This window comes from Dasypus novemcinctus, chromosome 8 (genome assembly GCF_030445035.2).
Source record: "Dasypus novemcinctus isolate mDasNov1 chromosome 8, mDasNov1.1.hap2, whole genome shotgun sequence".
NCBI lineage: Eukaryota > Metazoa > Chordata > Mammalia > Cingulata > Dasypodidae > Dasypus > Dasypus novemcinctus.
In genome coordinates, this window is record NC_080680.1 from 88,936,447 (window position 1) to 88,963,581 (window position 27,135).

Here is a 27,135-nt window from a genome sequence, read left to right on the forward strand (position 1 = left end):
GGAAGAACATGTTCAAGAATGCTGATACATCATTGCAAACTACTTGCAAAAGAGGTGGACCCACAGAGGGTACAGGATCTTCACCTGCATGAGCATTATTTTTAGTTTAGTGTTTTGATTATTATTTTTTTAAATTTTATTATCTTTTTTAAAAAAGATACATAGATCACACAAAATGTTACATTAAAAAATATGAGGTTCCCATATTCCCCCCTCCCCCCACCCCCAGTCCTCCCACATTGATGAGTTTAGCAAATTGCCAAACTGAAATAATAATAATAGTAATGTTTTGGTTATTATGGTTATTTTACTTTGGCAATTTGCTAAACTCACTTAGTGCCAGGCGCTGTGCTAAGCATTGTGTAATGTCAATCTCACACCACCCTGAAAGTGATACCCACTTTACAGATCAGGAAACGGGCTAGGGTCGTCCAGCCAGAAAGCATGGAGTCGGGATTCAACCCCGGGCAGCTCTGAATCCAGCACCCAAATCAGGGTGCCGACGTGCTTCGACCTCGTTGGAAGCTGAGCTATCTAGTCTTGGCCTCTTCTTTCTCTCCTTTCCCATTCTGTCTTGGTTCGGGCCACCATTGTTTCTCAACCGCCTGAGTTTTCTAAGCCGCGGATTTGATTCTGCCACTCTAGGACTTCGCATCCTTCCCCAGGGCTCCCTCCCCTTCGGGGATAAAGCTCCAGCTCCTCAGCGCTGCGTGCAAGGCCGCCTTTCCGGCTGCCTCCCCCCCACCCCCCACCCGCCGCGCTCTAGCCACGCCGAGCCACTTTCGCCTCTAAATCCCGCTCTTGCTAGATTGGTCCCGGCTGAGTTAGGGTACCTCTGCCACTGCCCAGGGCCGAGGTAGAGCCCGGGCCAGAGCTTTAGGGCGGCGCTTGTCACATGACTGCAGTGATTTGCTGGCGCGCAGGTCTTGGCTGCCTGACGGCGGTCCTTCAAAGCACAGGATCTGCGGGTGTGCGCGTCCCTAGCGCCACCGTGCGCGCTGCCGGCACACAGTCGGCGCTTAAAGCAGAGCGAGCAAATCCCCCGGGGTTGTTAAAGCTAAGTGCGCCTTTGAGCGACAGAAAAGCGGAAAGTAATTGCTACTTAGTAACCAAGGGCTGTTTGGCACTTAAACTACGTTTGGGGACGAAAAAGGGGGACGCCGGGGCGGGAGATAGAGGCTTAAATAAAGGGGTCCTTGGGACAGGACCGTTTTAGAGGCTGGGTGAGGGCCGTTTTTATAACTGAATTCAGCCCTCACCACCCCCACCCGAGCCAAATCTAACGAGACTACTTCAAACGGAGCCCCACCCCCACCCCTTTCTAGAGCAAACTCTTGTGCCTGGCTGTGCGCCCTTGACCCGTCGCCCTCTCGCCGGACCTCGGCCCCCGAATGTAAATCGGCCGGCTGCACGCCCCCTCCCACCCCAGGCCCGCGCGGGGCCCCAGCTTCGCGGGACAGGGACGGCGCGGGGAGGTCGGTTGGGGACCGGTCCTCTTCGAAGCCTCCTGCGATGCCCCCACCTAAAGACAGACCCCTTCGAGCGACAGATGGACGTTGGGCTCATAGCCGCTCCTTCCGGATGCGGAGGACTCGGGCTGGAGGGTCTGCGCTGCCTAGGGCCCCCTCGCACCCCCGAGACGCGCCCGCAGCCTCCCCGGCAGCGCCGGGTGAGCTGACGCCGCCCCGGCAGCGTGACCCGTGCACTGGGAAAGTTGTCGCCGCGCGGCCGGTGGCACTAGGACCTCCCGTCCTGCAGAGGGCGCTGGCGCGGCGGGCCCGCAGACGCGCGTTCCGAGGCGGCAGGCCCCCGCGGAGCCCGCGGAGCCCGGGAGCCCGAGCCTCCCGGCCCGCGCGTGGCAGGCCCGCGGCCCGCCCTTCCCGAGGGGGCGACGCGATTGCTGAGGGGTCCCGGGAGGAGGCTGTGCAATTCCCTTGGCAAAAGCCGCGCGGGGAGGCGAGGTGCGGGAGGCCAGGAGGGCTGAGGTGGGGGTGCGGAAAGGTTAGGGGCAACTTGATTGGAGCCTGCGGGCTTCGCGGGCTGCTGGGTTACAGGATTTGATGGAAAATGTGGGCTTTATCGGCAGAGGGAGGAGTTGGTAGGGGAGTCGGGGGAGGTGGATTTAGGGTAGAGAGAAGCCTTGTGAAAAGTTGGGGGGTGCTAATGTTCTTGAATAGGCAGCGGGGAGAGGGTGGGAGTATCAATAGGGGGTGTGAATGGGGAGGGGCTGGCATCAGGAATGCGTTTGGCGCAGATAAAGGTGGAGTGGTGGGGGGCGGGGAGGCGTATTGGAATATTATTGAAAGATTGGATGCTCCTCCTGGAAGGATGGAGAGGCGATGGTTGGAGGGACTCTTGGCAAGATTTGGGGGGAAATTGGCGGGAGAGGGTCGAATGGGGGTGCTGACGGCAGAATCGAGGGTGTCTTGAGGATGGGTGCGAATGTGGCATGCTCTTGGCAGGCCTGGGGAGTGTAGCGGTGAAGCTCAGCAGGCAGTATTTGAGGGCCGTGGGTTGGGGTGGATGGCTGGTGAGCGGGAGGGGAGCTGGATCGACATATGGCAGGGACCAGCTTTATCCTTCTCTGTCCCCCAGCCACCATGTTCAACCAGCAGCAGCAGCAGCAGCTTCAGCAGCTCCAGCAGCAGCAGTTGCAGCAGCAGCAATTACAGCAGCAGCAGTTGCTTCAGCTCCAGCAACTGCTCCAGCAGTCCCCACCGCAGGCGGCGCTACCCATGGCTGTCAGCAGGTGAGCTCCCCATTGGGGGCTTAGACCCAGGCCTGGCCCTCAGGCTCCTGTCTTGCATATCCCCTACCTTGGTCCTTTTCCCCAGAGGTATCCCTGCTTGAGGCCTGGGGGAGGAGGCCGGCATCAATCCCCACCCCAGGGGTATCCTTTCTCTGCTATATTGGGGGGCAGAGAGTGGAGGTGAGGGGCCTCAGTGAAGAGGAGGGTTTGACCTGCTCAACAGCTCTCTGACACCCTCTCCTGACACATAGGGGGCTTCCCCAGCAGCAGCCACAGCAGCAGCTTCTGAATCTCCCGACCACCAATTCGGCCTCTCTCCTCAATGGCTCTGTGCTACAGAGAGCTTTGCTTTTGCAACAGTTGCAAGGTATGGCTATGGGATCCTTCTTTGTTTTAGTGGTTAACTCCCCAGCAGCCCTATTGTGCAAAATCTCATCAGTCCACACAGTAACCCTGAGAGGGAGCTCCTTACTTTCCATGGAGTTTCCAGGAGGTGAGAATTCCCAAGTTGCTCTGTGGAGTGCAGGTAGGTCTGATCAGAGAGGCGTGCCCCTGGCCATGGTGCTGGCTCTGGGGGCAGAACTCAGTGCTCTTCACCTTCATGCAGATTAGACGGACCCGTGAATGGAAAGGTATATGCTGTCCACCCTCCTCCACATTCCATTTGACAGAGTGAGGAAGCTGAGGCCCAGAGAAGGGAAGTCATTTACCTGGGTCCCATGGCACCAGCAGTGGCTGAGCTGGCCCAGGGCCTGGTCTCTGGGTGGATGTCTCTTGCCCTGTGCGTTACACCTGTGCCCTTGCCTCAGTTTCCATGTGGAGAGCAGTCTCTCAGCTCTTTTGTAGATACTGCAGGAGTAATCCAGAGGTGCCCCTCCCACAGAGCTGTTGAGAGTCATGGCAGCCTTGGCTTGCTGGGTGCTCCCTCTGGGCTGGGCACTGTGCTGAGACCTTTACAAGCTCAAACTCTTTGACTGCTGTTTTATAGCTGAAGAAACCAAGGCCCCGAGAGGGGTCACATGTCTGGGTCATGTACGGAGTAGGTGCTGAGTGGAGGGAGAATTAGAGCCCGGGTCTTACTGCAGATCTGTGTCCTTGGCCACTGCTGCTCTGCCTCCCAGCAGGGTAAGCAGCCAGGTCAGAAGAGGAGATGGCTCATCAGCCTTCAGCCAGCCAGGGCCACATGGGTGTAGCTGGCCCTGGAAGCTGACCTAACATTTTGGGTGGGTGGGTGAAGAGAGAGAAACCTACACAGAGACCCACAATGTGTGCATGTGTATTGCCCTCTTTTTCTTTTCCCATTGAAAAAGTCATACTCTTAAAGCAAAGTGAAAACGTGTAATCAAAAGTGATAGGAAAAGCCCAAACCATCATGTATGCTTCCTCACCTCCTGAGAAAACCATGGGTTAGTGTTTTAGGGTATTTCTTTCCGTTTTCTTTTTCTAGGCGCAAACTTGGTTGTGGTCATATTGTAAGTGTGAGAGACCACACCTGGTGTCCTTCCCACTGAATATAATGGCAAGGTCAATTACCATATGGTATTGCAGTCTCTGCAAAGATTATTGAATAGCTGTTTAATACACCATTGGGGGATGCACTCTTGCTTACCCAAACCTTCTCCTCTTATTGGATAGTTGAGCAGTTTCCTTTTTATTTTTTAAAACGTGCTGTTTTCAGTAACACTGGAATGGATGTATTTTTCCCTTGATTGAGATTATTTTCTTAGAATGGAATCCCAAAAATGGGGTGACTGGGTTGGGGGGATGGATGTTTTATGGCTCTTGATAAATATTGCCAAATTGCTTCCCCAAAGGACTGGACCAGTTTGCAATGCCACCAGCCACGTATGACAGTACCGGTCTCACCATGCCCGCGGCAACTTTGGGTATTATATGCTTTTTAAAATATATAAATGTATATTATTTACTAATTTGGTTGGCAGACAAAGCTAGATCTTTAATGCTTTAATTTACATTTCTTCGAGTGCTAGTGTGGTTGAACATTTTATATTTGTTTGTTAAACATTGGTATTTCTTTTTTGTGACTTGTCCATGTCCTTTGTCCATTTTTCTATTAGAATGTTCCATCTTTTGTCTTACTGTTTTGAAAAGCTGGTTAGCTCTTTTGCTGTGCATTTCTGTATCTGCATTTATTTTAAGTTCATATTTATTGAGCACTTACTATGTACCGGGCATGCTCATATATCTCATGAATCCTCATGAAACATTGTGAGGCAAGCACTACTATTATCCCCATTTTATAGATGCGGGGACTGAGGCTTAGAAGGGGACCCTAAGATGCTTAAGATGACAGAATCTGGATTTGTACTCAGAACAGACCCATGCCCTACCCTCTGTACTTCCTGTCCCAGCACAGTGAGGCACTTCGTTGCGTATGGGCAAGGGTTTGCACTGACTTTTGTGCCCCAAACACTTCCTGGCACGGGGTCTCTCCTGAGATGGAGTTGGCTTGGGTGAGGTGCCTGCCCTTTAGAAGTGCCCAGTGTGTTTGGGAGGTGAACAGTGGGAGGCAGGCGAGGAGATGGTGTGGCTAATCCCAGGATGGGAGGTCTGGGAAGGCCTCCTGGAGGAGCGGCAACTCAAGGAAGGGCTGAAGGACAGCTCGGGGCGGGTGGGGCAGAGTGGCCCGGGTGGGGGAACAGCAGGCGCAAGGACCCCGAGGCAGGAAGAAGCCAGGCATGTCTGAGGTGTGCACCAGGGCATGTGGCTGGAGTGCGGCGGGGCCACGTGTGGGAAGAGGGGCCGGAGAAGAGGTCGGGGAGGGCTGAATCTTGCTTGGGGAGTAGTGGCCTTCATGCCTGAGCAGCAGGGAGCTATGGACAGGTTTAGGCAGGGAGAGGAACAAAGTCAGAATGTGGCTTTAGAAAGATCACTGAACGCTACTAGCCTGTGCGACATCTGTGGCTGAAAGGTAGGCAAGGGATGAAGTGGCTTTGCAAGAGGAGTCGAGGTGGGAGTGGGAGCAGGAAGGGGCAGCCACATGAGGCAGAGGTGGAGGGGTAGAATTGACAGGATTTGGTGATGGACGGATGGGGTGGTAAGAAAAGGAGCAATCAGGAGGACCCCTGGAGCCCTGGCTGGGCCCAGCGGGTGGGTGGCGGTGCCCCTCGCAGAGGCCAGGGGCAAGCCGCTCCTCCCCCTGGTTCTGTGTTCTCATCAGTAAAGTAGTAGCGCTGCCCCATGACCGCTGGGTGGGTGCCTGACGTACGGGAGTGGAGGGGGGCCTTCCTGCGCCAGGGACCAGCCTGGGGGTGGGCGGGGCTGCTGCTGCACTCAAGCCCCTGACCAGGGAGGAATCTGTCCCGCCGCTCCCCAGCTGGAGCCAAAAAACAGTCCTAACGCCTCCTCCACCACCAATGCCCAAGGTGGGCCTGACCCTTTGGCCCTCATCGCTTTCCGCTGGCTGCCCCTGGGTAGGGAAGAGTCCCCTTCCAAGTTGTCTGTGGGGTTCCCATGATGCTTCGAGGGGCTGACCCCTGGCCCCAGCCTTTACCACCCAAGTACGGCTGTGATCCCTCTTCTCCCCTCTTCTTGCCCACAGGTAACCTCCGCGGCTACAACCTGGCAACCCCGAACCTGACCGCCCCCAGCCTCACCCCCCCACAGCTGGCCACCCCAAATCTACAGCAATTCTTTCCCCAGGCCACTCGCCAGTCCCTGCTGGGCCCTCCCCCTGTTGGGGTCCCCATAAACACCTCCCAGCTCAATCTCTCGGGGCGGACCCCCCAGAAACAGGCCCGAGCCCCCTCCTCCACCAACCCCAATCGCAAGGTAAGTAGTGACTGGGTGAAGCAGGTGGGGATGGGAGGGGGTGGGGGGCCACCCGGGCAGCAGCCTCAGCTCTCCGCTCTCGGGCCCACCCTGGGCCGTGGGGCCTCAACTTCCTCACCTGTAAAGTGGGGGTTGGACTTGTCTAGTGCTTCTCAAACTTAAAACATTTCTGACCCCTGGTGTGATGGTTGCCATGTCTAACCACCACCAGTTATTTATTTAATATTTCTCTTTAAATCAGCGCTATCCAGTGGAAATAAACGTAAGCCATATATGTAATTTTAAATTCTTTACTAATGTTACTAGTATATTATCTTTAACCCAATATATTTTTTAAAAATACGTAATCAACATAAAAAATTGATGAGGTATTTGACCTTCCTTTTTTTTTTTTTAGTGGGGGTATACTGCTTCCTCAAAATCCTTACAGCATAATTCAATTTGGACTAGCCACATTTCAGGTGCTCAGAAGCCACGTGTGGCTAGTGGCTATTGTAGGGGATAACAGCTTTAATTGGATGAGCTTCTTTTCAGTTCCATTTATTTAAAAAGAAATTTTATATCACTACCTGAAATGCAAAAACTAGTATGACTTGCCATACATGAAGTAAAAGAAATGGAATCAGGCTAGAACGATGTTATAAAATCCTAAACTATACACTACTGCCAGCTGAGGGCCCTGAGCCCTGGCCCCCTGGCTCCTTGTTAAATGGCAGTGAGCCGAGCTGGTATTTGAGAGGCGCCGGTGGCATCCAAACCAGCCTGTCCCTGACAGAAAGCTTCAAAGAGACTCGCAAAGGGAGTTCTCCCTCCAGACTGATCCGTCTCTGAACCTCCTGGTGCTCCTCACACCCGCGATGCCCCTGAGTGCAGTTCTGGGAAGGGGACAGCACCCCCTTTCCTAACTGCACTGGGGTGGCCCCCCCACCCCACCCCAGAGGTGAGGCATTCCCCTCCAGAGAGGGTCCCTGGCCTGGGACCTTCCAGCAGGGCTCTGTCATTTTACATGTGAGAAAACCGTGGCTCCAGAGTGGGGTGGGGCTGGTCCCGGCCCACACAGTGCCCAGGCAATGCCACGGCGCGGGTGTCCTGGTTCCCCCGGCGGCGCCTCTGTCGTGGGGCAGGCTGTGGAGTCCTGACCCGGTGCAGACTGCTGCTTCCCGCTCAGCGCTGGTTCCTCCGCCTTGGCAGGTGGGAGGGAGGCTGGAGGTGGGCGCCTGGGGCCTTCCGAGGTGCTCTGCGTTCAGTTAGCAAACATCCGTCAGCACCTGCTGGGGACTAAGGAGATCCAGAGGTGAAGACATGCATCTGGTCTGGCCCTCCTGGAAGTCGTGGGCTGGGGCTGAGGGCGGGGCGAGAAGCAGTAATGCAAATGGTGTCCATGAAGGAATTGAGATTGAAAAATGCCACCTGGGAAGTGCCCTGGGCTCTGGAGACCTGTGTGAGGTCTGGACCTAGCCTTGAGTTAGGAGGGCTTCCTGCAGGAAGAGTCCTCCTCCTGAGACTCTGAGGGAAGGCCTGGGGCCAGGAAGAGGCCTGGGGCATGGGGGGGCGGGCAGAAGGCCAGTGTGGGCCAGCAGGGAGGGCGAGGGGCACGTGGAGGGAGCTGAGGCCAGAGCCGACGGTGGAGGCCAGGCGTTGGGGAGGGTTGGAGTAAGGAGTGCCCCGGGGCCATGGGGCGCCTGGGAAGGTTTTAAGCTAGAGAGACAGTTGATCAGGCTTGTATTTTAGGAAGAGCCCCTGGCTGCTTTGCAAAGAGAGGGATGGGGAGGTCTGAGGCAGCAAAACCATGGAGCAGGTTTTGTGTCTCCCAAACCTGTGCTTATTTGTTTATTTATTTGTTATTAATAAATATAAAGTTTATTTAATAGTGTTTCTTTAGCAGCTAGGTAGACCCCTCCACACCCCCCCCGACTCAATTCCTGGTATGTTTAGGAGCCACTGCCTGGCAGTTCTGGGGCCAGGATGGCCAGAGGTCCCCTGGGTACTTTGTCCCCTGGGAGACTGATAAAACTGCTGTTGGGCAAGGGTGTATTTGCAAGGGTAGACCATAGAGGTCAGAAATGGTTTCTGAGGGAAGCGGATGTGGCTTAAGCAGTTGGGCGCCTGCCTACCACACGGGAGGTCCTGGGTTCGGTTCTTGGTGCCTCCTAAAAAAAAAGAAGAAATGGTTTCTGAAAGGAAGCAGGATTCTTCTTCTCAGACGATGCCTGTGGAAGACAAGTCAGACCCCCCAGAGGGGTCTGAGGATACCCCAGAGCCCAGAACCAGCACACCAGAAGGTGAGAGGGGGAGGCTGCTGGCCCCTCAGAGGGGACACGGGCTGGGCAGGTGGGCGCAGGGTTGGTGGGGTAATGGGGGCAGATCAGGGGCAGAGAGGTGATCCGCCCCACTGGGTCGGGGAAGGGATGGTGGGGGCTGAGCCCAGGCCCCATCTCCTGGAGCTCCTCCATGCTCCACACTGTCTCTGTCCTCTGTTCCAGGCCCAGGTTCTCCCCATTGCCCAGATGGTCTCTCTAAGGAGAAACGTAACCCAGCCCCAGAGCCTGAGCCTTGTGAGGCATCAGAGCCACCAGCCAAGAGGATGAAGAGGTGACTGGTGCTGAAGACCTGCTGGGCTGAGGTGCCCTGTACTCGCAGTGGGAGGGCATTGCGGAGGCAGGACCCTTCAGGGAGGCTGGAGCAAGGAAAGGGCCTTGGCCTTTGGCTTGGAGGAAGGTCAAACCTAATTCTGCACCTTACCTGGGAGGGCCCCAGGCTAGACTCGTGTCTTGCACGGTGACTGAGCCCCACTTGAAGGCTAGGCTGGGTGGCTAGGTAGAAGGGTGAAGATGTGCATCTGGGACCTCACTGAGCGGGGTTACAGGATTTCGTGGGAGGTGAGGGCTTTTTCTCCAGTCGATGTATGTGAAACTGAGGCAAAAGAGGTGAAGGAGCTTACCCACATCCTCAGCTTGTAAGTGGCAGAGCTAGGATTGGAGCCCAGATCTTGGCCTTTCTTGGGAGCCTCCCGGGGTCTCTGGGAAAACATGAATTTCATCTTTCTTGATCCCTCCTAGTCCAGAGGAGCCCACAGAGAAGGAGCCTCCAGGACAGCTGCAGACAAAGGTCCAGCCACAGGCGCGGATGACAGCACCCAAGCAGACACAGACTCCTGAACTGTTGCCTGAGCCACTGGAAGCCCGAGTACTGCCACACTTCCAGCCAAGGGTTCTGCAGATCCAGGCCCAGGTGCAGCCACAGACTCAGCCACAGACACCACAAATGGACACTCCGGTGCGGCCAAACCTGCAGAAGCAGGCACAAACACAGACCTATCCAGAGCACTTAGAGCCACAGCAGAAACAGGGGCAGGTGCAGCCACAGCTGCAGAAGAAGGCAGAGCCACAGAAGCAGGTGCAGTCACAAGTGCAGCCACATGCACATTCACAGCCCCTAAAGCAGGCTCAGCAGACACAGACATATCCACAGGTTCAGACAGAGCAACAGACACAAGCACAGCCAAGGGTCCAGCCACTGGAGCAGCCACTGGAACAACCACCAGTGCAGTTGCCAGTGCAGCCACCAGAGCAGACCCAGGGGCAGCCTCAGGCCCAGCCACAGGAGTCAGTGCCAGCGCTGGAGCAAGCATTAGTTCCGGTTCCTGCCATAGTGCTGGAGAAGCTGCCTGATACAGTAGAAGCTGGAGGAGGTGAGTCCTGGCTCCCAGCAGGCCCTGGTGATGGAACAGCTCTGCCAGGGCCCTTCACCCTCCCCTGACATTGTCCAACACTTATTGGGTGCTGCCTGGGACCAAGGACTGGGCCTGAAACCAGGGTCTGGCCACCCACACCAGAGGCTTCAAGGCCCTGGCTGTGGACAGTGAAGGTGGCCAGCCCTGTGGGCCCAGAGTGGGAGATGGATTCTGGGAAACAGCACTTCTGTCATTTCAGGCCTGGAGGAAACCTCACTGGAGCCGGTGAGAACCCAGGTCAGCGAGGAGGATTGCCACGAGGAATTAGCCAGCGGCCTGGACGTGGGAGAATGTGATAAGAGAGCTAGAGAGATGCTGGGGGTGGGTAGACATGAACGTGGCAGCCTGAGGCTCTGCAGTGGGCTGGCCTTTTTCTGCCCTAGACTTCCTTTCCCCCCACCTTGGAATGGGACAGCAGCCCTCCCACATGGGTGCTTGGGCAGACCAGACTGGTTTGTCAGCTTGAGATTGAACTCACAGTAGTTTGTTCATGCAAGATTCCTGCCTGCTGTTGTGGTTTTTTTTTTTCTTTTATTTATTTCTCTCCCCTCCCCTCTGTTCCCCTCAGTTGTCTGCTCTCTGTGTCCATTTGCTGTGTGTTCCTCTGTGTCTGCTTGCATTCTTGTCAGCAGCACTGGGGATCTGTGTCTCTTTTGGTTGTGTCATCTTGCTCTGTCAGCTCTCTGTGTGTGCGGCCCCACTCCTGGGAAGGCTGCACTTTTTCTGCGACTCTCCTTGGGGGGAGCACTCCTTGTGCATGGGGCTCCCCTATGCGGGGGACACCCCTGTGTGGCACGGCACTCCTTGCGCACATCAGCACTGCACATAGGCCAGCTCCACATGGGTCAGGTGGCCTGGGGTTTGAACCCTGGACCTCCCATGTGGTAGGTGGACGCTCAATCTGTTGAGCCAGATCCGCTTCCCTGTTGTGTTTCTTTCACATGCTTCTGCTCTGAAGAACTGGAGGCACTTTTGGTGACAGGAGTCCCCTTTCAGCTTCTCATCCCCAAACCAGAGCCCCCAGTTCCCTAGCGAGGTTAATGTTGGGGAGCACACGGTGGGAAGCCTGGCGCCCTGGGTCTGAGTCCCAATCTGCCATACAGTGGAACGGTGGATAAACCTGTTCCTCTCCGTGGGTCTCAGTTTCCCTGCCTGTCATGTGAGGTGCAGAGTGGGTGGGACTGAGCCCCTGGAGCTTGACTCCTGACTGTAGCACTTCCTAGCTGTGTGATCTTGAACCAGTCACCTAACGGAGGTTCAGAGCCTCAGTTTCCCCATCTGTAAAGTGGACCATCCGGAGGGGCTGATGAGATGACGCTGGTCAGCACTGAGGCTGGCCCACCCTAAGCTCAAGCTGGTATTCCCACTCTTGATGCAGATGTGGGGTGCCGGGGGCTCCCTGAAGGTCACCATCCTGCAGAGCAGTGACAGCCGGGCCTTCAGCACTGTGCCCTTGGCGTCTGGGCCCCGTCCCGGTGACTCCACCTCCACCCCCCCCACTGCTGCCAGCACGCCCGCCAGGCAGGCCCTCCAGTTCTTCTGCTACATCTGCAAGGCCAACTGCAGCAGCCAGCAGGTACCGCAGACCCGGGCCCAGGCGGGGAGGGAGGGCTGGGCTGGAGGGCTCGGGTCTGTGTGGGATGCCCAGCCCACCCCTTCCACGGCTGCCTGAAAGGCCACCCTGGGCCCCCTGAGCCCCACCCCAGCCGCTATTTGTTTGCTCTGAAAACATTTCCTGACCAGTCTAGAACGCAGGTTTGGGAGTCAGGCAGACCTGGTTCAAATCCAGCTGTGCCCCTGACCAGCCGTGTGGGCCTCCAAAGTGAATTCCACCCCCTCTGCCTCCATTTCCTAATGCGCTGGATGAGGAAACATTTAGAACCCTCCTGACCGGGTGGTTCTGACAATGCAGGGACTTGACATGGAGGTCCTGAGCCCGGGCCTAGCCCAGAGTGTGTGCACGAGCTCAGAAGGGCGTAGATTTCCCAGCACCACCACTGCTGCTGCTCCTTTGCCTTGTGCCTCGCCCCACAGAGCCAGGGGTACCTGCGAGCCCCTCGTCTCTGAGGCCCTCCCAGGGTGTTCCCTCCACACAGCTGCTTTCCAGGAGGGCAGAAGCCTGGCTAGTGCGTGGCCACTCTGTGCCTCGGTTCCCCATCCCTGCTCTGGCCCACGCGGGGCTGTTGTGAGGGAAGTGGCCTGACCGCGGTGGCAGGGTGGCCGTGAAGCCGGGGACAGCCCCGCCATCCCGGGGCTGACGCTGCACGCCCCTGCCTTGCTCCCTCCTGCTGCAGGAGTTCCAGGACCACATGTCGGCGGCCCAGCACCAGCAGCGGCTCGGGGAGCTCCAGCCCATGAGCCAAGCCTGCTTGCTGTCCCTGCTGCCCGTACCCCGGGACGTCCTGGAGAGAGAGGAGGAGTGAGTGGGAGCCTGGGAGGCCCAGCGCTGGGGGGTGGGCAGGCTCACGGGCAGGCAAGGTCGAGGTCTCTGGAGGGGCCCTGAATCCACCACCTACAAGGTCTGCCTTTGGGCTAAGCAGTGCCCTCCCCCAGAGGTCTCCTCACACATTGGGCCTCTGTTTTCCCCATCTGTAAAATGGCGAGGAATGTGGTATGGTGCAGAAATTAATCAACTAGATAGTCTCTTAAGGTCCCGTCCAGGTAGGAACAGTGTGGCCATCCACGTGGGAGGGAGGTGGCCTGTGGCACGGCCCCCTGCTCCCCTGGCATATGTGCTGACCCCAATAATGGAGGCATTACAGTAAGGACCAGGTCATCTTGTTTCCAGAGTTTAGCGCTCCCCTTCGTCTTTCCTGCTTTATTTTTTTAAAAAGATTTTTTAAAAATTTATTCCTCTCCTCTCTTACCCCCCCCAGTTGTCTGCTCTCTGTGTCCATTCGCTGTGTGTTCTTCTGTGACCACTTCTATCCTTATCAGCAGCACCGGGAATCTGTGTTTCTTTTTGTTGCGTCATCTTGTTGTGTCAGCTCTCCGTGTGTGCGGTGCCATTCTTGGGCAGGCTGCACTTTCTTTCACACTGGGCAGCTCTTCTATTTTTTTTTTAAGTTTTATTTTATTTATTTATTTAATTCCCCTCCCCTCCCCCGGTTGTCTGTTCTCTGTGTCTTTTTGCTGCGTCTTGTTTCTTTGTCCACTTCTGTTGTTGTCAGCAGCACGGGAAGTGTGGGCGGCGGCATTCCTGGGCAGGCTGCACTTTCTTTCACACTGGGCGGCTCTCCTTACGGGTGCACTCCTTGCGCGTGGGGCTCCCCTACACGCGGGACACCCCTGTGTGGCACGGCATTCCTTGTGCACATCAGCACTGCGCATGGGCCAGCTCCACACGGGTCAAGGAGGCCGGGGGTTTGAACCGCGGACCTCCCATGTGGTAGATGGACGCCCTAACCACTGGGCCAAAGTCCGTTTCCCTGGGCAGCTCTCCTTATGGGGCGCACTCCTTGCGTGTTGGGCTCCCCTACGCGGGGGACACCCCTGTGTGGCACGGCATTCCTTGCGCGCATCAGCACTGTGCATGGGCCAGCTCCACACGGGTCAAGGAGGCCCGGGGTTTGAACCGCGGACCTCCCATGTGGTAGGCGGACGCCCTATCCATTGGGCCAAGTCCGCTTCCCTCCCGCTTCATTTTGTCATGGGGGATCGATCAATCAGAAATGTCGGCCCTCCTGGAGTCTGGGCTAGCCCTTGGGGTGAGAGGGCTCGGTGAGAAGCGGGAGGGCTGTTCATGATCCTGTGGGCAGTCAGATGCCTGCAGGGGCAGGGAGGTGTCATCAGTGAGAGAAGGAGGTGTTGGCGCAGGCCACCTAGGACAGGGCAAGGACTCTGTCTCACGGGACAGCTGCCGCTCTACTCCAGGGCTCCTGGATTTTCAGGAGAACCCAGGTGTGTACGTGAAATCTTTCAATTTCAAAATGTTAAAACAAAACACCCGACCAGGGCCAAATCAAACCCATCTCCAAGCTTGAGTCAGTGGTCAGGGACTAGCCTGTGAGTTTACAGAGGGTCATAGCTCGAAGCTCTCTAAGTGGGGATGAGGGGACAGCAAGGCTCTTTGCAGACCTCTGAGAAAGGGCTTGCTTTCACGCCTTGAGCGAAGGTGCTCTCTCCACAGGCAGCTTGTCTCTCTGACAGCTGATTCTCAACTGTAAGAAGAGCATCCTTAAGTAGTTTTGCAGTACATTCTTGAGCTTTAAACTGAGCATGGAATTATACTTACACAAAATAGTCATAAACACAGGAGAAACTTGACTCACAAAAACGTTCCTTGCAGGGTTAATGTAATGTTAAAAAATATAATTGGAAACAATCTAAAATATCCAGAACTAGGGGATGGGTTAGATTGGTTAAGACCTGTCCACTTGGCAGAACAACCAATTAAAAGAACAATTGCAGGGAATTTATAATAATGTGGAAATATGTGAATGATGCAATATCTAGTTAAAACAGGACTCAGAATCAGCTTGACTATGTAAAAATAGACCTTGTGACAGAAGAAAATTGGGAAGATGTAGCTCAAGCTGTTAACAAGCCTGAGGGAGAAGGATAAAGGGGAGGCAGATACGTTCTCACACTGGACCATGCACCATCTCCTGGTGACTTTTTCCCTTGAATTCTGATTGGCTCCCTGAAGCCAAGCAGAGCACGGTGGTCCTTCTGATACACCGCCTGTCCTTCCTTCATCCAACAGAGTTCCAAACTCTGGCCTGATCCCGCAGCAGGCCTGGGGATTCAGGGTGGGTCCTGTCCTCCTGGAGCTCACAGTCCAGTGGGGACAGAGAAGGTCCTTCTAACCCATGGTGAAAATGCTATGGCAGTGGCACTGTGGAGCCCCAGAGCAGAGCCTGGCTTACTGGCATGGGAACAAGCCCAAAGAGCAGGGAGGGGAAAAAAGAGCTTTGTGAAGGCTGGAGCATTAAACTACTGGAGTTTTCTAGGCCATGTATCCTCAGCTGCATCTCCATGCTGGCAGCCACCTTGCTACACCACTGGAAGTAGTTGTCACTGCCTGTCAGCCCAGCTGCGTTAAAGTTTTAGCAACAATTGGTAAAACAAACTAAGCCTTGAATCCCAAACTGTGGCTGCCCAACACTGGGACCCAACAGATGGACGTCAGGACTGTCCTGTATCAGATGGATCCTTTGCAGTTGTGACAGAAACCTGTCACACTAGCTTGAGTAAAAAGGGCCAATGGTTTTGGCTTATGTGCCTAGGAAAGTGAGGGATATAGCTGGACCCTGTGCCTCAAATGATGTTGTGGGAACACCAGCTCTTAGAGAGATACCATGTGGGCACAAGGCCCCCACAGCCCCAGACTCCCAGTGTAGTGACCCTGGAGGAAAGGCAGTCATCTGTGTCTGCAGTGGCACAGCAGTTTCTAGGGTAGATGTCTGATGGTCGGGCTGTGGCCACATGCCCATTTTGGAACCAGTCCTCTGGGCAGGGATGGAACATTCTGATTGGCCAGGCCTGGGTCATGTGCCTGCCGCTAGGCAGCCACTCAAGCTACCTGGAGTGTTCCCAGGAGTGGGGATGGAGTGCCTGGTCCCAGAACGGAGCCCAGCCCAGCCCAGCTGATGGAGATGACCCGCCCCTCTCTCGTTGCAGCCTAGACAAGGGGCTCCATGGTTCCAGCCCTCGACTGCCTTGGCCATTTCTAAGAGGCTTCGGGCTGCCCGCCTGTCGGAGGACCAGGTTCTCTCTCCACTCACTTTCTTCATAATCCCATAAATGTATTTCTTGTGCTTTCTGATTGCAAGGATATTAAAATGCACATTAAAAAATTCAAGGGAAGTAGATGTAGCTCAGTGGTCGAGCACCTGCTTCCCATGTACGAGGTCCTGGATTCAATCCCCGGTACCTCCTTTGAAAAAAACACTTCAAACTTTACAAGGTTGAAAAACAAAAATTCACAGTTATGCAACCCTCCAGAGCAAGCAGCTTTTAAGTTTGGTTCTGTAGATTGCTCCAGACTTGTTCACAGCAATGTCAACAGGGTTCATTGAGAATAAGTGCCCTGTAAATCTTAAAACCTGGACTCTCATTATGTGGTTGAGGTGCCTTTTTTTTCTGCTTATAAGAATAATTTGTGTTCGTTATACAACATTTCACATTTCAAAAATACAAAAACAAAAACACACAGATAGAAGAGAAAAATTACCCATACTATTAAGGAAGGGGCGGGGAGGGGAGAAAGAAGGTGAGGTAGTAATCAAGGAAATAAGGGCTGAAAATATTACATAATTGATAAAAGACGTCAATCCTTAGATTTAGGAGTCCAAGAGGTTCCAAGGACAATAAATAAAAAGAAATCTACACTTCTAAAAAATAAAAAAATTTTTTTTTAAATTACCCATAACCCCATTGGTGAGAGATGAACACTGTTTACATTTTGGCCTAGAACGTCCCATGATCCTTTCTATGTTTATACAAACAATATTTTAAAAAATAAGAATTAGAATCATGCTACACAATGTACGTTTTCCTTGTCTCTAAACAAGGGTTCTTTTAACAGGGCTCCATGAGTAGACATTGTGGGGTTCAAGAACCCCTAAAATTTATAAGTAATTGTGTACCTGTGTATTTTGTAGAGGGTCCATATTTTCACTGAGTTGGAACGTTTTCATAGTATTTGGTTTTGCTTCTTTAGCAAACCGTTTCCATGAAGGACATACTCAGGTCTGTGAGAACACAAATCTTATTTCTGACATTTATTTTTACTTTTTTGTGTGACATTTTTCAATGTATAGACATTTTAATTTTTATGCAATTGGATTTATCATTTTTGTCTTTTATGATTTCTGAATTTGGTGTTATATTTAGAAAGATCTTCCCTATCAAATATATAAGTGGTTGTCTCCCCTCCTTTAAAAAATATATGGTTTTGATTTTTAAACCTGAATCTCTAGTCCAGCTTGAATTTAAGTAAGGTAGTTAGTGGGAACAAACACGTTCTTTCTCCAAGTGTATAATAATTGCCCCAACATAATTTCTTCTATATGCTATGCTTTTCAAGACCAGTTTATCAGAAGCTATGTTCTTAACAATATTTAAATCGTTTGGTATTCTATTTGTCCCATTGATACACTGTCAGAAGGTACAGATGCTACCCAGTCTTGACTACTGTAGCTTATTATTTTCATTTTAATGGCTGGTGTCCCAAATGCTTCTACATCTCTTTGTTCTCCCCAAAGTTTGTTTGGTCATTCTTGCTTAGGTATTCATCCAGATGAACCTCAGAGCCTTTTGTTAAGTTTCTAGAAAAGATCCTGTTGGAATTTAAAATTGAAAATGCATTTATGGAGTAACCTGGGAGAGCTGCTTTCTTTACAAGAACATAGTGTCACGTGTCACACGGTAATTGTTTTTATTGTCATCTTTCAGAGAGCCTCCACCAAGGCGCTGGTGCAACACCTGCCAGGTCTACTACATGGGGGACCTGATCCAACACCGCAGGACACAGGACCACAAGGTAGAAGGGCCTGCTAGCTGTGATGGCAGCGGCACACGCTTTCTCCAAGCTGAGGGCTGGGGACGGAGGGAGCCCAGGTTGGGAGTGCAAGTAGATGCCGGTCTTTGTTTCTACATGGTTGTAACTCGTTGTGTGGTTCTCAACAAGGTACCATCTCACCCTGCCACTCGGCCATGGGGTTTGTGGGGTCCTTCGGGTAGCTGCCCTCTCTCCCTCGTCCCCTCTTCCTCCTTCCTACTTCTCTTAGCCCACGGTCGGGTGCAGGGGTGGCGCGCGGTGCGCAGCTCGGCTTGTTGGAGGTGAGAAGCCAGGTTTTTCTGGGCACAGCCAGGCTACTCGTCAAGGGGCTCGCAGCAGGGGTGCTGCCTGCCACCCACTTGACCTGCCCTCCTTTCCCCAGATTGCCAAACAATCCCTGCGACCATTCTGCACTGTGTGCAGCCGCTACTTCAAGACCCCCCGCAAATTTGTGGAGCACGTGAAGTCCCAGGGACATAAGGACAAAGCCAAGGAGGTAACCCCAGCTGCCTCAGATACAGAGCCTTGACCAAGGCCACACAGCACGTCGGGGTTGATCCCAGCCCAAACTCATAGCAGGCCTGGAGGGAATGGGACTCTTGGGGATGTGGGGTGGACAGGGTGTGGCACCTTGGCTGCCCAGTAGCTGACCTGGCCCCTCGCCCATTCCCTGGGCAGCTGAAGATGCTTGAGAAAGAGATAGCTGGCCAAGACGAGGACCACTTCATCACCGTGGATGCTGTGGGCTGCTTTGAGGGTGATGAAGAGGAGGAGGAGGAGGACGATGACGAAGAGGAAGAGATCGAGGTTGAGGAGGAATTCTGCAAGCAGGTGCTGGGGTGGGGGGGGTGAAAGGCAGGCTGGACTGCCAGCCCATGAGGGACTTTACCCCACCCCTCAGGAGGCAAGGCCCTGCGCTGGCATCCGTAGGCACTACAGTGTGCCTCGGTCTTGTTAATATGAACCGTATTACACATGACTGCACATGAAGGTACATCATGACAGTTACAGAATGGGCAGGTGACGTTTGCAGGGCCTTCTAGCCTGGCTGAAATTTTGACCAGTGCTGAATAAGGGAAACCGCCTCTGAGGCTGAGGTATGGAGGTGGGAAACTCTGCGGTGCACATAAGAGAGGAGGAGGAGGAGGATCACGATGATAGCAGTCAGCATTTTTTGAGCACTTACTGTATGCCAGGCACGCACTAATCTCACTGAATTGTCGGCCAGGAAGGAGACTCCAGAGCCCACGCTTTTAATGCCCCAGCTCTGCTGCTTCCCATGCGTGAGGAACTGGAGGAGGCTGGATTCACTTCAGTTTAACAAATGTCTCTAGAGCACCTATTCCGGGCCAGGCCCTAGACCTGGATACCAGGGACGTGGGGGACCAAGCTCTGGCCCCTGCCATCACAGAGCTTGCCCCAGTTATGGCGTAGGGTGGTGAGGGCCCAACCGGGGCTCTTGTGGGCTATGGGCAGCTGAAGAGAGAGTGTTCTGGGGCCGTGAAGAGAGGGTTGCCAGGGTGGCCTCCAGCCTTGGCAGGTTAGGGGCGAGGCCCAGCTTTGCCACTCAGATGCAGTGTGATCTTGGGCAAGCCACTTGGCCTCTCTGAGCTGCCTTCCTCTGCTCAGAAATGATAGTACCATCTCAGGCCGCAAGGAAAGGCTGCAGCCCAGGAGCTGGCCCTAGGAAGAGCCCAGAAAATAGGAATGGTTGTCATTCTTAGGAGACACATTTGTTTGCCTGGTAAGTTCTGTAGGGCTCTGCTAGGCACAGTGGGGCTGACATGGCTTGAGTCGGATGGCCTCAGCTGGAAGGGGTTCATGTCCAGCAGGTGGGATGAAGGGTCCCTGGCCACCTGAAGCCCATCTCCCCAGGACTGAGGTCCACCACAGCATCAGGTAGGAGCTCAGGGAGCTGGTGGAGGGCTCACGGTTAAGAGCGTGAACTCTGGCTTGGGACCCAGCAGGGTTCACTACTCGGCTTCTCCATAAAGCAACTGTAAGACCGCACAAGTGAGTCAACATTCCTGGGCCTCAGTTTCCTCTTCTGTAAAATGGGTATAACCAAAGAGGTTTGTATGAGGATTCAACGAGCTGATGTGCATAGTGTGTTTGGCATACTTGGTGTGGGTCATAGCCTCTGTAGAAGCAGGAAGACTTCCTGGAGGAGGGGACTGATTAAGCTGTGCCTAGAAGGTACAGATTGGGAAGAGCACTCTGGGAGGCAGGATCAGCATGTGCAAAGACTCAGTCCCAACCACACCTTCCTAAAAATCAAAGGGCAGGTGTGTTTGAAAGCATAGGTGGGATCAGGCCCTGCTGCCTGCATTTGGGAGGGGTCTGGGGGAAAGCAAGATCCGAGGCCCACACTTACATGTTCCCAGGTGAGGTCCAGAGATATCTCCATAGAAGAGTGGAAGGGCTCAGAGACCTACACCCCCAACACTGCGTACGGTAAGGTCCCGCCTACAGCCCACTTGTGGGAGCCATGGTCTTCAGGCCCAGCCTCCAGACAACCCACTCGGCAGCCTCTCCCCACGTCCTCTTCTCTTCTGCTCCCACCTGGAATGTCTGGGAGCAAATGGATGCCTCGAGAGGGTGGGCTACCTGGCTGGCACGGGGGATGAGCGCACAGGCCCTCCTGTCCCACAGGCGTCGACTACCTGGTGCCGGTGATGGGGTACGTCTGCCGCATCTGCCACAAGTTCTACCACAGCAACTCGGGGGCACAGCTCTCCCACTGCAAGTCCCTGGCCCACTTTGAGAACCTGCAGGTGAGCCGGGCAGCCCTGCCCCCCTGCCCTAGCTGGGGGCTCAGTCTCTCCGAGCTGACGGGTGGCCCGCGGCTGCCTCCCTCAGGTGCTTGGCTGCTGCCACCGGCGCCCCTCCCACGAGTGGGCTCCGAGCTGGGGTGGGGCCGGGCCCTCTGTTAAGGCTCCGGGGCTGCCGAAGGGCCAGGCCTCAGCTTGAGAGCCCTGTGGTCACCCAGCACGTCCAGCACTAGAGCTGGGATGGCAGCTACTGGCCAGGAGCTCAGTGGGGGGCGGGGATGGTGGGGGAGCGCTAACCTCACCTGCACCCTCTCTGTAGAAATACAAGGCAGCCAAGAACCCCAGCCCCACCACCCGGCCCGTGAGCCGCCGGTGTGCCATCAACGCCAGGAACGCCCTGACTGCCCTGTTCACCTCCGGCGGCCGCCCACACCCCCAGCCCGGCCCCCAGGACACGGCCAAAACCCCCAGCAAGGTGACGGCCCGGCCCCCCCAGCCCCCACCGCCCCGGCGCTCTACCCGCTTCAAAACCTGAGAGAGGGCGCGCCCGTGCCCAGCCTCTCGGGGTCCAGATCTGCTAATACTCTTAGGCATCTGTGGGGCAACTCTGCATGGTGGGTGTTTTTACTTAAAATCCAATAAAAGACAGCAGTTTGGCTGTGCGTTCTCCACCAGCACTTCTGTCTGGGTGGAGGGGGTGAGGGGGCATCTGAGCCAGTGCCCCTGGGCTGTGTGGTGGCAGGACTGGAAGGCTGGAGAGACGCCCCGAGACCAGGCACTCTGGGATCACCAGGCGCTTCACCTCTCTCTGCCTCATCTTCCCTTGTAAGCATTTATCAGCACTGGGAAAGTGCTTTCAAGTAAAATCTCATTTAAGCATCCCAAAGGGCCTAGGAAGTAGGTCTTGTTAGCCCCAATTCACAGATGAAGAAACAGGCCTAGCAAGGTTAAGTGACTTGCCTGTGGTCACAGCTGGTTCAGGGCCAGAATTCCACCCCAGAGCCTGAGCTCTGGACCCCCCCCCCACCTCCCCCCCCACCCCCCCTACCCCCCCACCCCCCACGTGCTGGCTGCACCCAGCTGGAGCCTGTGGAAGGTGATGTGCAGGAGAAGGGTTCCTTGCTGTTCTGGGCTCCTGGCTCTCAGTCCTGGGTTCACTAGCGGGCCCAGTGCTTCATCAGGCAGTTCTGTGATGAATCATCAGTGAACTGAGTCCAGGCTGGGTTAGCTTTGGAGTTCTGCTACCTCCTCACTTGGAAAGATGCTTACAGATGGACACCCAGGCCAAGCCTGATACTGGCCAGCTGGGGAGACCGAGGCCAAGAGTGGAAAGCCCATGCCCTGGGTAGCACGGTATGTGTGCGGCAGTGGTGAGTCTGGGTAATCTTGGTGAAAGGCCCTGGGACCCGGAGAGGCTGAGTGTCACATAGCACATCGGACACCATCTCAGCCAGGGCTGGGGAAGCAGCTGATGGCCCAAGCACACCAGATAGGGAGGAAATGCTGACCCTCCATGTCCAGAAATATAAGCCACACCACGAACCCATGAACTGCCAATGTGCCATCAACACCCAGAATGCCTTGGCTGCCCTGTTCATCCCCAGGTACAGAGACGAAGGACACAGTGGCACTGGAGAGACCCGTTTAATGTGGACCCTCGAGGCGTAGGTGGCGTGGAAGTGTCCGGGAGTTGGGCGGGCAGGCAGGCAAGGTGGGTGAATTGTAGGCCCGCACCTGGCCCCAGGAGGGCCTGTCAGGTGGTGGGGGCTGGCCCAGGTAGTGCCAGAGGATGGCTCAGGTAGGCAAACCCGCCAGGGGACCAGCAGGCCACCCTAAGAGGGTATTTAAGCCAGGTGGTGAGTGGCCAGGCCAGACCTGGCCCAGAGAGGCAGGGCTGGGGCCCAGTTGGGGGTTTCCAGAACCTAGGGGCGGGCATCGCTGGAGGACTCCCCAAGCTGCTGCTGGAACTCAAGGCGCGTCTGCCGGTTGGACTCGAGCAGCTCCTGGAGGCGGGCGTGGAGGTGGTCGTTCTTCTCCTCCAAGTGGTCCAGGCAGGAATTGATCTGGTCCAACATGGAGTTGATGGCAGCATATTCTGTGAGGAGGGGGAAGACACAGCCAAGGTCCTGTGCCTCCTCAGGGCTCATGGATATCCTCCCCTCTCCCAGCTGTCCCCAGCTTGCCTCCTTAGTGCTGGGACACAGCACCAAAGGGGCCTTGGGCAAGTCCCGACCCTTTCCTGAGCCCCAGTTTCACACCTGGAAAATGGGTGGAGAGCAAAAGTGGACAGGCTTTGGAGAAAAAACATTTTAGTGCACCATCCCATTTCCAAGGTTCAGATGGTCCCCGGGTGGTCAGCCGGCCAGTGTCCTGTCTGGGACATTCTGTCAGGTATCAAGTTTCTTCTCCACTTGCTTCTGCAGCTGCCTAGAGCCTTGAGCCCACATGCCTGAGGTGGGCATTAAAGGTCTCTGTCCCTAGGCAGCCCTTTTCTCCAGCTGTTCAGTGACTCCCTCCACCCTCAGGATAAAGTGCAAAGCACCCAGCAATCCTGGGTTAATTTGACAGCAATTTCTCTTATCTGTAAAGTGGTATTAAAATTAAAGTAAATATTTAAACACTTTAATATTCAGCTTATTTTGTTAATCCCCTGAATACTGTAACATCCTTGTCTAAGTCTGCCTTAATGATGCAGTGGCAGCATTTCGTATCATTTTTTAAAGAATACTGTTCTCGGGCATTGTTTTTCTGGATACAGGCAGTTTTGTACCAGCTGTGCTGTTGTGCATACCATATATATCATTTTAAAGAAAGTTTTAAAGTTTCAAATAGATTGAACAATTATATTTCATTACTTGCTTTAGTATTTCAAAGGCACTTAAAAAAAACACAACTACCTACTTATCTTGTAGGTTTTGCAGTTAGGTGGCTATTTTAAAACTCCTCCCCTTTAAATGTCATACTATATATCTAAGGCAGAGGGCTTACATGTACCCTATGGAAAGTTTCTTTGATTGTGTTTTGTAAAACTTTTTTTTTCAAGTAAAAATTTTTATGGAAAAAAAAACACAACCAAACAACTAAGCACCCAGCAGACTCTCCAAGGCCCTGCATCAGGACGCAGCCCCGCACCTTTCTCGACCCCGCCTCCCATGCCTTTTCCTTTCTTCCCTCACACCTGCCTCTGCCCACCTCAGGCCCTTTGAACATGCTGCTGCTGCCTGGAACACGCTGCATCCTCCTCCTGTCTTCCTTCCCTCCTCTTCTCCTGGATGAGTCCTACTCATCCTGCAAGTCTCAGCATGGATGCCACCGCAGGGAACCCTCTCGATGCCCAGACAGCTGCTCTCTTCCTGATCCCACTGCTCTTCTCACACCTCCAGAGTCCCCATCTTGGGATTTACCGCTATGATTATTTGTGTGCAAGTGCAAGTCTCGTCTCCTTTGCTGCTGTTTCCCAGTGCCCTCAGTCACACAATAAGCATTTACTGAATGAATGAATGAATGAAGCCTCTGACTTTCCAGCCTCTTGCCTTTTTTCAACTGGCCCTGCCACTCCTGACCTACCTCTCAGCTACATAATGTCTCTTGGCTCCAACGTCTGGTCCTATGCCCGCTGTCGGACCCAGTTTTGAGCCAGTTAATGACTCAGGGCTGTCTGGCTCAGACACACTCAGTTGCCAGCTCAGGACCGAAGGGGAAGCAGCTGGTAGTGGCTGGAAAGGGCTAGGACAAGGGAAGCTTGGCTGGGATGTGGGGGTGACTGCATCTGCCCACCCATTGGCCCATGATGACATGCCTTGTAACAACAGAATCTTGGGAAGTCCTAGTTGAATCTCAAAATCTAACGCTGTCATGGTACAGAAGGGGAAACTGAGGCTGAAGAAAGGAGGGACCTGTCTAGGGTCCACTAGCTGGTCAGTGGCAAAGCCAAGACTCAGGCTTGGGGAGAAGGGGGACTTGGGTTTGAGTTCCAATTCTGTTATGTCTCAGCAAAGTATTGTACTTCTCTGGAAAAAAAGGATAACAACTGGGTGGCTATGAGGACTCAAATACATCAAGAGCTCAGACAGGGTCTGGCCACAGCAAGTACTTAAGAGATGGTCATAATTAAGAATATTTCACATTCTGTGTCATGGGACATAGCCAGGAGAAGGGGGAGGGGAGGGGGTGTTTCACCTCTCCCAAGCCAGGCTCTGTGTCAAGGGCACTTTCCAGTTCCAAGCCTTTGCCTTCAGCCTGGGATGCTCTCTTCCCCACTCTTAGGAGACTTAGGAATCTGCTAATGTCCACTCAAAGTGGCCTCCCTGGGAGGCCCTTCCTGACACTGCCACCAGGCAGGGTACAGCACTGCCTGGCCACAGCCCTCTTGCCACAGGTGACTCCACATATCTGGCTACTGCAGGCAGACCTGCAAGCCCACTTAAAAAAAAAAACCCAAACAAGAGGTCTGCCCCTCCTCCCTGCAGTGCTCTGCATGCAAAAGCAGACCCCAGGTGATGGAAATGTTCAAAAATTGTGGTGAGGTTGCACAACTCTGGGAATACACAAAAAACCACTGAATTGTATGAATTGTACCCTTTAAATGAAATGGGTGAACTGTATGGTATAAGAATTTTGTCTCAATAAAGCTCTTACATGAAAAAAAATTTTAAAAGCACATTCCATACTTACCCACATTTATGAAGTCTTTTCTTATATCTTAATAAACCAATCTTTTATTATGCTAAAGAAGAATCATGATAACTGCATACTGAACATTTAGGTGCTTGGAAACCTGCCAAGAATTTTCCATTCATTTTTCTCATTTAATCCTCATATTCCCATGGAGGACACACTAATCATTATTCCTCTTTTACAGATGGAGAAACTGAGGCTCTAGGTGACCCACTGGTTCTCTCTTCACACCTCGCCCCCCATGCCCGCAGTGTCTGCACGCAAAAGGCTGCTTTGTAAACAGGTCATATTCGGCAAGACTTAGGGGCTAAACCAGTGAGGCAGGGGCCTAGGGATGCTGACTCAGCGGAGCGGGCGCGCCCTCTCGGTGGGCCCTTCGCGCTAATCCAAGGCGGCCCAGGCCAGCCCCACCCCCTCAGGTGCCTCAGTCTCCCAAGGGGCTCAAGGAAGTGGCTGGGGCAAATCCAAAATGGGCGAGTGTCCCTGAAGCTGCCTCAGTTTCCCCACCTGTAAAACGGGGCGGGTCGCCAATAGTTCTCAAATGCTGCGATTTCCAGGGCCGCGCTCACAGGCGCTCGCCCTGCACCCTCGAGACGGCGCCTGCAGCGCGGGACCCACCCAGTGGCTGGGGCTAGGACGGCTCTTCGTTCCGTTCTAAGGCCCGACCCAAGCTCCGATTCGCCTTCCCGGCAGGGCAGCCCTGGAAAGGCAAAGGTCTCTCCCGCGGGGCCCCTCGGTCACCTGTTTCCTCCAAGTCGTCGTCTTCGCCTTCCGCGCCCGCCTCCATCGGCATGCCTAGGTCCCCATTGGGGCCCGACATTGCGGGCTCGGGCGCCTCAAGGGCCGCACGACGATTGAACGCGGCTACGGTAGCGCAGAATGCCGGTTCCGGGCGGACCGTAGAGGGAGTGGGTGGAACGCCGGGCCGGAAGGGTGGAACGCGAGGGCGGGACGCGGCGGGGCGGCCGGAGCCCCGCCCCCGCCGCCCGAGCCCGGCGGCCCAAGCTCCGCCCTCGGCCCGCCCCTTCTCCAGAGCTCCGCCCCTTCCCGCGGGCCCGGGCTCCCGCCTCCAGACTCCGCCTTCAACCAAGCCCCGCCCTCACCCTGCCTCACAGTTAGGGCTCCGCCCACTCCCCGCCTGCTCCAAGCCCCGCCCCCCAGTTTCCTCGCCGCCTGCAGGGAAATGTAGGCGAGGAAGTACCCGGGAGTGGGTTCGGCTGGGACTCCCCCATTCTACCCCTTTCTGTCTTGGGGAGTTCCATGTCGGCGAACCCGACCCTCCGCGGGACCGGAATCTGAGACGAGTGGTTTCCAAGGCCCCCTTGGAAATGTTGGGGGAATTTCTGTTCAACAACCTCCCTGAGAGCTAAGAAGGGGCCACCTCGTCCTCCCCCCTGCCATCTCCAGGGAGGCGACCCTCACCTACGCCCTGTCCCGGGCCTCCTTGGTCTTCAGACAATCTCCCGGAGTTCTCAGTGACTGCCTACCTCTCTGCTCCAGCCCTGGGCAAGGAAAGTAAAGAGAGTCTGTTACAGGGACATCTCCTCCCTGGGCTCGGGCGGGGGCAGGGGCAGGGACGGAAGGTGAGGTTCCCCTGGTTCCTGTTCTTCCCAAGCCCTACCCAGGACTGCGTGGCATGTTCACAATAAAGAAAGGGCTCCACTCCTGGAGGAGGTGGGGTGGGCTGCTGGACCCGAGGCCTGTGTGGCCGAGTGCTGCGGTGGCTGCCAGTCACCATGGTTGCAGGATAAGGCTGGCCTTGACATTCCCCACCACAGTTAGTGCCTGGGAAAGGGAGGCTGGCCCCAGATCACCCAGCCAGTAGGGTGGCCCAAGAGGTGTGATCCTGCTAGGGGCGCAGCTGAGGAATGGGAGGAGGGCTGCATGGCTGCAACATCCCTTCCTGGCC

The 27,135-nt window shown here is 54.7% G+C and overlaps 2 protein-coding genes across 27 annotated transcripts; one reads left to right on the plus strand and one right to left on the minus strand.

The window, feature by feature from the left end:
- The first annotated feature begins 1,464 nt into the window (after positions 1-1,464).
- Positions 1,465-25,198, plus strand: CIZ1 (CDKN1A interacting zinc finger protein 1). 26 transcript variants are annotated; one of them, XM_071216959.1, is made up of 20 exons: positions 1,781-1,961; positions 2,596-2,749; positions 3,001-3,116; positions 4,564-4,635; positions 6,312-6,541; positions 8,730-8,823; positions 9,025-9,133; positions 9,601-10,232; positions 10,474-10,595; positions 11,653-11,850; positions 12,569-12,693; positions 15,897-15,983; positions 17,673-17,760; positions 18,161-18,274; positions 18,457-18,609; positions 20,163-20,232; positions 20,431-20,552; positions 20,869-21,024; positions 21,821-21,902; positions 23,747-25,198. In XM_071216959.1, the coding sequence occupies exons 2-19, from the start codon at positions 2,601-2,603 to the stop codon at positions 21,896-21,898; spliced, it is 2,715 nt and encodes a 904-aa protein (XP_071073060.1). In that variant the 5' UTR covers positions 1,781-1,961; positions 2,596-2,600; the 3' UTR covers positions 21,899-21,902; positions 23,747-25,198. The 26 variants fall into 26 exon arrangements, with proteins under 26 accessions (XP_058158330.1, XP_058158332.1, XP_058158333.1 ...); XM_071216962.1 differs by having other exon boundaries at positions 18,457-18,585; XM_071216960.1 differs by lacking the exon at positions 23,747-25,198 and adding an exon at positions 22,154-22,260.
- On the minus strand, positions 22,178-26,161 carry BBLN (bublin coiled coil protein). The gene is made up of 2 exons (XM_023587245.3): positions 25,968-26,161; positions 22,178-22,644 (listed from the first exon to the last, which is right to left on the minus strand). Exons 1-2 carry the CDS (start codon positions 26,044-26,046, stop codon positions 22,472-22,474), a joined length of 252 nt encoding a protein of 83 aa, XP_023443013.1. The 5' UTR covers positions 26,047-26,161; the 3' UTR covers positions 22,178-22,471.
- Positions 26,162-27,135: the final 974 nt, after the last annotated feature.

Coding starts and splice junctions, on each gene's coding strand:
- BBLN (XM_023587245.3), bottom strand. CDS start 26,046: ATGTCGGGCCCCAATGGGGACCTAGGCATGCCGATGGAGGCGGGCGCG. Junction 22,645..25,967: donor CGACGACTTGGAGGAAACAG/GTGACCGAGGGG, acceptor CCCTCCTCACAG/AATATGCTGCCATCAACTCC.
- CIZ1 (XM_058302347.1), top strand. CDS start 1,513: ATGCCCCCACCTAAAGACAGACCCCTTCGAGCGACAGATGGACGTTGG. Junction 12,694..15,896: donor GTCCTGGAGAGAGAGGAGGA/GTGAGTGGGAGC, acceptor CTCTCGTTGCAG/CCTAGACAAGGGGCTCCATG. Junction 20,233..20,430: donor CACCCCCAACACTGCGTACG/GTAAGGTCCCGC, acceptor CCTGTCCCACAG/GCGTCGACTACCTGGTGCCG.